Genomic DNA, 11215 nt, shown 5'->3' with positions numbered 1-11215 from the left:
GTTAACTTGGCTTGAACTCCAGTCAGCCGACATTTAAAAAACTTTTTTATAGGTAATTAAACAATTTTAAACGTTAACTTTTGTTTAACATTAAAGTTATAACAAATATAAAAGAAATATAACTTTTATTATATAAGAAACAAAGACAGCAAAAATAAAATGAATAAATAAATGTAAATTTACAGTAACGTGTTACTAGTTTTTATGTTGTTTCTTCAAAACTTTATTGATAATAGTTTTATTATCTTCTGAAAAGGGGAAATTTGGAACTAGCTAGTAGTATTAAAAAATCACAACCTAAATGTATGTATGGATATAGGTAACTAAAAAAAGTCATTAAAATTTTCATTTGTATATTTAAAAGTTAATTAAAAATGTAATAAATAAGTTACTTTCTTACAATACAATAAGCCCTGAAAATTTCATTGAGATATACCTAGGTAATAATGTAAGTCCCGAAATGCAAAAAAAAAATATTAAAATGAATATTTTGAAAAACGGTTTTAGGGTATGATTGTTGATGCCTATCAACAATCCTATTATCATTATTTTAATAAAATTAACACCTACCTACTTACTTAATAACCTAATTTATTTAAAACATTCATAATGCAAGTATAATTATTAAACGAAACATACATCGTAAAAGGACCTGAAAAAAGTAAATGTGACTTAATTTTAATTAGTTAATGCCTATTTTGTAAAAATAAGTAGTAAATATTAGATATGTAGTTTTTAAGTATTTTATTTTTGCTATTTTTATTTAATTTGTTAAATAAGAAAAAATAAAATCTTTTTTGGTTTAAAAATTGCACTGTTAGCTTATATAAAAAATACAATCTAAATACATATCATGATGTACATTATTCACGGCCAAATCACTATGTGGTAATCCTCAAAATATATTATCTCTTTGAAAAGTATTATTTTTTAGTCAAACTACCAGCACTTAAAAATTTAATTTACTTAACATTTCAGCTGGATTTACATATCCATTTACGACTCGCTAAAAAACATGTTTTCAATTTATATTCTAATTGATATCCATTTCAGCAGTTCCAAATTATTGTTCTAATATTTATCTGTGCTATTTTTTGAGACCTATAGGTACACCCCTTTGCTTACTTTTTTAAATAAAAACAGTTACAAATTTATCAACTTGGAAATTGCCAAAGTGGAAATATACCTACCGGGTGATTCAGTTTGTATTCGCGACCTCGTATCTCTTTTATTTTAACAAATATATATACCTACATATAACATAACTATATATTTTTAAATTGCTGCTTAAAATCTATCAAATGACATTATTAGATCGTCTTCATGGTAATATATGTCAAAATTGCTGATTATTCAACTGTTTTTGTTCAAGTTTCACACTAGGTATATATTTTTTTTATCTATTGTGGAAGATATTTTTTTGCGTCCAGCTATATAAGGAAGTCTATAGTTTCACTAGAAATATTGCTAGAAAAACAGCAAAAAAAAAAGATGAACCCTACTTTCAGTAGCTTTATTCTGATAAATGATAGCCAGTTACGGAAAAAACTGAATTTTGACGTTTCTAAATAACGGTTTGTCAAAATAATTGACATTTTGTATTTACCTACCTATTCTATCTATGACTAATTATAACATGAATACAGTAACCAAGAAAAATTAAATATGATTTTAATTTTAATTTATGGAGAGTGCCGAAAGAACGCTAAAACTGAGCAAGGCGTTTATACCGACATCGTTTTCTGCAGATAGAACTTCTATCAGATATAATTTTTGGAAAGTTAACCAGAAATTTGGCGGCATGATGGAAGTTTTCAATGGAAAAGAAGAATTTTTAAACCCAGAAGAGCAAGAGATGAATAACAGTAGATAGCAATTTTAGGACGTGTTTTTATAGATCTAAACATTTCGATTCGTTAGCTGGAAGTGGAAACTGATATTTCGTATTCTTCTTTAACACAATTCAGGTAGATGTATTGGTAGTCTTAGCGAACATGTTAAATGGCTTACTAGATCTCCGGATATCACTCCTATAGATTTCCTTGGTCTTACCTAAAAAGAAAAGTTTACTTTTCGCATTTAAATGACATTGATATTAAATGAAGAAACACTAGAAATTGTTTCGAGGGAGTGATAAACAGAGCTATTCTGCGTTTGGAGGCAAATGGAAGCATTTTGAAGATTCAAATAACTATTGTTTTAAATTGTTATATTATTATCGTGTTAAAAATAAAATATGTTACTTTAAAAAATATACTTATATCTAATAACTTGTTTCCGCAACTGGCTATCATTTTTCAGTATAAAGCTACTGAAAGTAGGGTTTATCTTTTTTGCTGTTTTTCTAACAATATTTCTAATGAAACTGTAGACTTCCTTATATGGCTGAAAGCGGAAAAAATCATCCAGAATTGATAAAAAAATATATATTTGAACAAAATACTTATATAAGGTTTGTTATCACTATTTGTTAAAGTCAAAAAAAATCTATTTACTTATTTAGGTACTAGGTATATAAAATAAATCGTATGGAATTAGTTTTTGTAGGGCTTTGGATTTTGAGGCGCTACTTAAATATACTTACGTCGTGTCATAAAAACTCAGTTCATTTTTTTAAAATACGTGTATACACAGAAGGAAATATCAAGTAGGTAAAATTAGCCAAAAATATAAATTGATTCGTCCCTTGTTCCAGTAAGCCATCGATTTTTTTAGGTAAGTTTGGCGTATGATATTGTAACACTAATAAGAAAAATTGCAATTATACCTATTATGTTACCAACAACATTTTTACTCGATTGTCCTCAGTGTAGCTTTTAAAACCAACGATTAGTATCAAAAAGCCATACACCTATGACATAAATTGACGAGAATTTTAGTAAAACGCCGACGATAATCAATACAGCCCAGAAAAACCGCCTCGGTACCTCCACCGAGCAGCGAGGTTTCATTTCGAGCAAGACAATCTTGCCGGCGTAAAATTAAGTCGCTAAAACATCTTTATAGGAGCCATAAAAATATAATCAATACAGCATAAGCTGTATAGCGCGCGGTGGCGGACCGGGTATACGCGTTATTAAGGTTGAGAATAGTAATAGTCCATATATATCCGCCTTAATGCATCCAGACATCTACTTAGAGACAATAAGGACTGTTCCAGAGGAAACTGACCCGAAACCCCCCGGACGTACGGCTCTTGGGGCGTGGGAGCCAATCACCGGTCGATGCCACACAACCAACCAGCTCGTACCGGCGCCCCTCCCCCAACTCTTCGCCTAAATACGCTCCCGACCCCCGAAGAGACTTCATTTTCCTCGTCCTAAAGCGCGCGACGCGAGTCCATAGTGATTTAGTGTTCTGTGAACCCTTTGTGTCAGTGTTTCGTTTATGCATTCCCAAGGAAGCTTCGCCATGTTCCACCAGCAAGAACAGAAGAGCTCCCCCGTTGTCCTGGACGTCATCCCGCCTCACTACAACGTGCACCACGGCCAACCGAGTCCTCCGCAGTCGCCGGCCCAACATTACAGCAAAGGTGAGTGGAATTGGAAGCGGAAGTGCGTCGCCTAGACTTTGGAACACGTGTAGGGACCCACTTGAGAAGTCTAGACCCGCACTTCCTAGTTAGAGTGGCTCGGATTTTACGTTTCACTAATTAGTTGAGTAGCCAGAGATAAATTTCCGGCACTTACGCTGTTTGAATTGCAGACTGCTCGAGTCCCGTTCATTCCGAAATAAAAATGAACACCCCGACCAGCCCGCCGTTAGTGAACGATCCCAACATCCGACGATACCGCACTGCGTTCACAAGGGAACAGCTGGCGAGGCTGGAGAAGGAGTTCTACAAGGAAAACTACGTGTCCAGGCCTCGAAGGTGCGAACTCGCGGCCCAGTTGAACCTTCCCGAGAGCACGATCAAGGTGGGTACTGTTATTGAGACTACTGACGTAGGCGTTATTAAAAAATCCATTAGCGTTTATGATTATATTCATGTGTGTTGCCTATGGCCGCCAATTAGCACTGTCTTGCTCAAATAGAACGCTAATATAGCTTTTAAAACATCAAAGTCGCCGCTTTGATGGTAATTTGAGCCTTATAAAAAACAACTCTTGAGTCGCTGTTAAGTTTTAGTAGTCTAATGGACAGATGAGTTGGTATCATGTGGTTTATGATGTGTTAACTACTTAAGATCAAGGCGGTGGCGGGTCTTCTTACTGAAACATCTCATTGTCCGAGCTTTGTGGAGCTAATTAGCGCCTGTGTAATGAATTTTGATTTTAATGAATGTCACTGTGACTGTGTGTGCGTATGCGTATTCCAATCTGGGGAACCTGGAATTATCGTTGAATATCATATACCTACAAATATTAGACAGTTTCTTAAATTTTCATATGATATTATTCAAAAGTTTTCAAGGTAAAGGTATTTTAACATGAGTGAGATACAGTACCTGTTTTAAACGACCTTACAAATAAAAGGCGCACGGATTGCAATCTGGCGATCGAGTGGGCTACGCAACTGAGCCATTTCGAGCTATCTACCGTCCAAGGGTATAATTGATGTTATTTTAAAATCCCCTAACTGTACTTTTTGAACGTTATGCCCTAAAAACTTACTTATTTTGAAAATTTTATAAAAATCTTTTTAAACAGAAACAACATTGTTTTCAAAAAATATTTTTAAAATATACCTATACCTACCTAGTACTTTTTACTACAAAAACAGATAAATCATGAATTATAGAATTCAATAGGGCAATATTATTAAAGTTTATTACGATAAAAGTAACAAGTACCTACCTACTTACAATTGTTTTTGTGAAATTATACAGTACGCGCCTAAAGTCTGAAATAAATTCAATAAAAACGAGACAAATTTTTTTTTGGGAAAAATCCTCGAACAGGTCGATTTTTAATTTAAATAATACTGATTTTAGCATAAAAGGCGATTTTCAACCGTCATTTGTTTTCGAGTAATGACGCCATCGACTTTTTTTTTAAATAACAACCCCCTATTTTTTTTCTTGATTCTGAGAGATCGTTTCATTGTCGATCCGACAGTATTAAAATGTTGCCATCTTACATAGGAAAGTTTTCGAGTAAATCACGATTGAAACGTAAATTTTATTCATTAAAAAAATAACAATTCCTATGTCCAGCAAATACAATTCATTAAGTTTTCTACCTAAATTAAGTGTTCGAATTGCCACCCACCGACTTCTTGACAATACGCAAGTCTGTGTAGAAATTCTTCTTGCACATTATGAATTATTTCTGGGGTAACTCTGTGTATTTCATCTATAATACAATTTTGGAGTTCTTCTAAATTATGTGGTCTATTAACGTACACTTTGGACTTTAAGTAGCCCCATAAGAAATAGTCCAGGGGTGTAAGATCTGGGGATCTCGCGGGCCATTCTATCGGTCCTCGTCTGCCGATCCACCTCCTAGGAAAACAATTGTCCAGAAAATCTCGAACAGGGCGCGCATAGTGCGGAGGTGCACCGTCTTGCTGAAACCATATGGTGTCATCAGGAATATCAGGGTCATTATCGTTAGGAAAAATTACTGCAAGCGCTGGAACAAGGTCATTTTGTAAAAACTCTAAATATCTTTCTCCTGTAAGGGTTCCTTCAAAGAAGAAAGGCCCTACTATTCTGTTGTCAACTATTCCAGCCCACACATTTAATTTCTGTGGGTGTTGGGTATGTGTCTCTGCCATCCAATGAGGATTTTCCCGACTCCAATACCTGCAAGTTTGACGGTTCACTGTACCATTGAGACAAAACGTGGCCTCGTCTGAAAAAAGTATTTGCCGGTGTAAATCTCTATTTACTTGACATAAATCCATCATAATTTCACAAAAGTGTAAGCGGCGGTCGGGATCGTCTTCATTGAGTTCCTGCACAAGTTGAATTTTGTAGGGATGATATTTTTCCTGCCTCAGGATACGTAGCACTGTGGTCTGACTAATTTCATTGTTTAATGCAACCAATCGTGAAGTATTATGAGGATTATCTACCATACTTATCAAAATGTTCTGTTTGTGATCTTCACTAACGCTTGGACGTCCAGGTTTTGGAATATCTACAACATTGCCAGTTTCTCTAAATTTAGATTCTATCTTACTGACTGTTGATTGGCTGATACGGCGATCTGGATGTTTTTCATTAAATAAATCGCAAACTTCCTGCTGCGTTCTAGTCTTATCCCCGCATCCGATAAGAATTAAAATTTCAATTCTTTGTGTGACAGTTAAATGTGCCATAATACTTTAAATTCAACAATAATTTTTATATCGCTTACAATACTTAGAAAGTCGGTATGACAGTGACACTTTGTAAAGATTTACACCTACGTGATCCATAAAAAACTTCAGGCATTTCGAAAAACTAAATTTGATAACGTTTTTGCTTTATTTTAATTGATTTGGGTTTTCTAACATTCAATCGTCATTTACTCGAAAACTTTCCTATGTAAGATGACAACATTTTAATACTGTTGGATCCACAATGAAACGATCTTTTAGAATCAAGAAAAAAAAATAGGGGGTTGATATTTAAAAAAATGTCGATGACGTCATTACTCGAAAACAAATGGCGGTTGAAAATCGCCTTTTATGCTAAAATATGTATTTTTTAAATTAAAAATCGACCTCTTCGAGGATTTTTCCCAAAAAAAAATATTTCATTTTTATTGAATTTATTCCATACTTTAGGCGGGTACTGTATAAATATATGTATAATAATTTTAACACGTGATTACAGTTTTGACAGTTTCCTGGATGTAGATGATAGAGGAACCACAATAATATGATAATTTTTTACTAAGCATTTTTTTTTTCAGTGCAGTCTAATTTTATGGCGTCTCTGTACCACTTACGTCGTTGATTCACTGTCATTACGAATTAGTTTATGCTTTTATCATTTCAATTTTTTTAATCCTTACTTAAACTTATTTAATTGTCCATGCATAACAGGGCTCTTGGAAGCCAATAGATATATTGTACAAAAAAATCTTTTTAAAAACCAGCTGTAGCCTTATTGTTTGCATTCTACTTGAAGAAATTCTTGACCTTTAAATAGCATGTAGTCTGTTTCATATTAAAATCTAATATGGCATCCCTACGAAGAAATTAAGTCATTTTTGTAACATATTGGATTTAAAAAAAAAAACTAATTACGCCTTTGAAAATATCAAGAAAATTACATTAGAATGGTTCAAGAATTTGGTGAGTCAAACTACAAAAGGAGGTTATGGCAAATTTTTTGTTTAAGTTGACGCCAAGCAGCAATTTTTTATTTTTTTTGAAAACTCGTCAAAAGTCGACATTTTCGTTAAATTTTCAGTTGACAAAGTGAGTCTTTTTTGTCATCTAGCTGCAAAATACCTGTATGTTCTGGAACGGTAAAGCCTTTTTCTTTCTAGAATATGAAACGAATGTCAAAATAATTTGTCATTTTTTCGATTTTATTAATTAAACAATATTTATTTTAAATAATATACCTAATATTTCAATACAAAACAGTAACTATTATAAACAGGACGATTACAATTTATTTTGCACTACATGTAAATTGAAAATGCCGATTCGCAGTCAATTAAATTTATGCCAGATCCAGTGCTGTCAGTTATCTATCGTAGCTTTTAGTTCTGGGTATTGGCAAGTTCCGTAGGTTCTACTGAAGATGGTAATAATCTATGCGATTGAAGTTTTATTTTGTTCAGAATCTTCTATATAGGTATATCTCCGCTACCGTACTAGAATGCCACCCCCATAATATACTGACAATAACGTCGAATATTTAATTTTATTATTATTTGAACTTCCATTCCTGAAGTACCATTTCGCGTTCTAGATACAGAAATAACTACCTATAGTATGATTTTAGAAAAAAAAAAGTTTCTAATTTTGGTTTGTTTGATTATTAAATAAATGCAACCTATACCTAGATATACTGGCCACTTTTTAAGTTAGAAGAAAATCAGCAAAAAAAGTATGGAGATTTATGCGTCAAATTCTAATAGCATTTATTTATTTTTACTAAAAACTTCCATATCGAGATAAATTAGGCTTTTATTTTTAACTTAAGTTCTTTTAATCTAATTCTTAATTAGAGTACACCTTTATCAATATTATTTATGTGGTAAATATTAAATCATTTTGATAAAAATCCTTAATAATTTGACCAAGAAATTATATTTGCTAATTTTGTACAATATTACCTATTAATTAACGCTGTTAGAATTTAGCTAAACATTTCACATAGGTATTTATCAAACATATATTTTTTTAAATTCTATTGGCTCAACAAAATTTTTTAAAATTAGGTACCCTATATTGAACACACCTTAAATTTGAAATAATATATTATATCAAATATGAACCTACAAATTTATCTAGACGCCAAAGACAAATCAATATTTTGCCCGTTATTCAATAATTCGTTAAGATAACAAAAATAATTTTGAAGCCATTATGACTCCCAAAAATTATACTATTACTGTAGAATTTTATTGAATAGTTTTGTCGCCTTTCTAATCTAATTAATTAGTATTGAATCAGTTCCTGTGCCATTTATTTTTGCAAAAATTGGCCGTAATCGCAACTGATGGGCAATGACGCTTGAAAAATTATGACTAATATAGAGGGTGTTCGTTAAAGAATGGCCCAAACTTTACCACTAGATTCTACGACGAAACTTAATGGGGAAAAGTCATAGGTATACAATGTTGCTCATAAAAGCTTAGTTTTCGAGATACAGGGTGTTGAAAAACAAAGTAACATTTTCTTCCGTGTCCAAGAGTTTTTTGGGATGAGAAATTCCAATTTATTGACGATTTCGTTGTATCTTCAACAAAAAGGCATTTGAATTTGTAAATGCATAAAAAAATCGTTTAAAATTTATTTTCAAATCCACTGATAAACGAAATTAGGAGCAATAGTTTATTAGCGAACAATATGCCTTTAGAGGAAACAGTGCAATTATAATTTTAAATTTAGTTTTTTTAACAATTTTACTGTAGACAGAATTGACAGAGTAAAAAATATACTTTCTAAAAACAATTTATCAATCTAACACAATCTAAACAATGTAACCAATCTAATCGACCTAAAAATCTAAAAAAATAACTAATTATTATTAACCTGCCTTAAAAGATATGTTTTTCAATGTTATTTTTTTGAGAAACGACTAAGTTTAGTAACGTTATTGAAAATTATCAAAAGTAATAAATCGAAAATTAAAAATATACTTATTTCTTCTTGGAAACACAACAGGTAGTTAGTTACAGGTAGTGACTGAATTTTCAAAATATCCAGTGGCGTCGAATTTCTAGGATTTTCAGTGAAATCAACTCCCGATGCCTATGTCCGCCACTGGTACACGTAATTAAACCCGAATTTAATGGATTTATGCTTTTAATTAGAAAAGTCATTCGCCTAAGTTTCATATTTCTACATCAACCATCTTCAGATATATTTTAGAAAAGGTTATTGCGAACGGTTATCTTTTTGGCTTAAAATGAACGTACTCAATACTGTGTAGAGCTTATATCCCTGTACTGAAACATTTTTAAATCTACTTGGAAATATCAGGAAACTTTTTAGACCTTGCATATCTTCCTTGTTCCAGGTCTGGTTCCAGAACCGCAGGATGAAGGACAAGCGCCAGAGGATGGCCATCGCCTGGCCTTACGCTGCCGTATACACCGACCCAGCTTTCGCCGCCTCCTTACTCCAAGCCGCCGCTTCATCCCTGCCTCTACACTACCCCCCACCGCCCCCGATGTACACGCACCACTACCCCCGGTACCACCCGTACCCCAGCTTCGGCGTGCCACCAGCAGGACTCCCGGTATCGAACCCGGCCCTCACCTTGCAGCAGAACGTCGGTATCAACCCCGCCGCTTTACCCGGCGCCCTCCCCCAGGCGGTACCTCATCCCCAGCTCCCCCAAGGCTTGAACCTCAACCTGAACTTCGACTTTCCCTCGTCATATCAGCCCCATCACCACAAGATTTCGCCCAGCTCGCCGACGCACTCGGAGATCAGCCTGAGCCCACCCGTACACGAGGGGCTCCTGATCCCGGCCTCCAAGACGTCGCCCCAGACGCAGATGCCCGTCGCGGACAAACCCAAGCTGTTCAAGCCGTACAAGTCCGAGGTGTAGGGTGGTTTCTCCTCGAGTTTTTTTAGTTTTAATGCGTTGTGATATCGGTACTTTAACTTGCAGGTTAGGCCATTTATGTATATATGTATAACTGACTGTATATTATTATTTATTATTATTTTTTATTTATCCTGTGTTATGTATATATTGTTAATAAAATAAGATATATATCCGTCGATTCTGTTTCATTTGTTCGCGTGTTATTTTAATACTGAACTGTTTATAAGTTATACAGGGTCGCAAAGTCCCCATGGTCCATCGGCTGTTACGTGAGAGCGATAAAGAAAGTCGTAGAAATCCGTGCGATAGAGAAAGATGGCTATAATGAAGGCGTCTAATAGTCACCGCCCATTTCGCCCTTCCACAAATAAGAAGAATAAATATATATAACAATAAAATAATCCTAATAGGGTTACAATATTACAAAATAATAAGTAACAATGTAAACTTACTGCACATCTACTGTTGAAAATGATCTATTTACATTAAAGGAAGCCCCACACCGAAAACTTTGGGTTCACGAACTTACCGCTGCGAATAATTCGCAAACGGCGCTCAGTGGGAAATATTAGACAAAATTCTCACCACACACCGATTCTCATCGTCTCGAGATTTTTCTTTTAATAATCTCGTAATCTGAATTTTCATATTCCAGTGAGGTTTTTTCGAAAAACCCTTTTTTTAATGCTTAGGGAGCGCCCCAACCTAAATCTCGAAGAAACAATTTTTAAATACGATGTTCAGTTGTAGAAAAAAAAATGTTTAAAAAGTTTCTTCTATTAATAAAATTGTTTATTATGACCCTTGATGATATATCTGATGTTTTTTCTTCAAAAACCTAACCTCAAAATTATTAATTCTAACCTAAAAGCCTTAAACGAAATTTACATTGGAAAAAAGTTTTTTTACATGGCAAAAGTACGAAATAGATTCAATAGAACCCTGCGTAACATGTTATACCCAAACCATGAATTTGAATCTAAAAAACCTAACCTCAAAACCAACATAAACTAAGTTTAAACGCATTAAATTAAGGATTAATAAAAA

At 33.7% G+C, this 11215-nt stretch overlaps 1 protein-coding gene across 1 annotated transcript; it reads left to right on the top strand.

The window, feature by feature from the left end:
- The first annotated feature begins 3117 nt into the window (after window positions 1–3117).
- On the top strand, window positions 3118–10168 carry LOC111691881 (segmentation protein even-skipped-like). The gene is made up of 4 exons (XM_023455342.1): window positions 3118–3187; window positions 3401–3532; window positions 3706–3917; window positions 9632–10168. The coding sequence occupies exons 1-4, from the start codon at window positions 3118–3120 to the stop codon at window positions 10166–10168; spliced, it is 951 nt and encodes a 316-aa protein (XP_023311110.1).
- The last annotated feature ends 1047 nt before the right edge of the window (window positions 10169–11215 follow it).

The sequence above is a fragment of the Anoplophora glabripennis genome, unplaced genomic scaffold (assembly GCF_000390285.2).
Source record: "Anoplophora glabripennis isolate ALB-LARVAE unplaced genomic scaffold, Agla_2.0 scaffold206, whole genome shotgun sequence".
NCBI lineage: Eukaryota > Metazoa > Arthropoda > Insecta > Coleoptera > Cerambycidae > Anoplophora > Anoplophora glabripennis.
This window is presented reverse-complemented; position numbering and strand designations above follow the sequence as displayed.

What these genes read in the sequence shown, in the direction of transcription:
- LOC111691881 (XM_023455342.1), top strand. Translation starts at nt 3,118, where the DNA reads ATGCATCCAGACATCTACTTAGAGACAATAAGGACTGTTCCAGAGGAA. An exon ending in GGCCCAACATTACAGCAAAG is followed by an intron (nt 3,533 to 3,705) that starts GTGAGTGGAATT and finishes TTTGAATTGCAG; the next exon opens with ACTGCTCGAGTCCCGTTCAT. An exon ending in TTCCCGAGAGCACGATCAAG is followed by an intron (nt 3,918 to 9,631) that starts GTGGGTACTGTT and finishes TCCTTGTTCCAG; the next exon opens with GTCTGGTTCCAGAACCGCAG.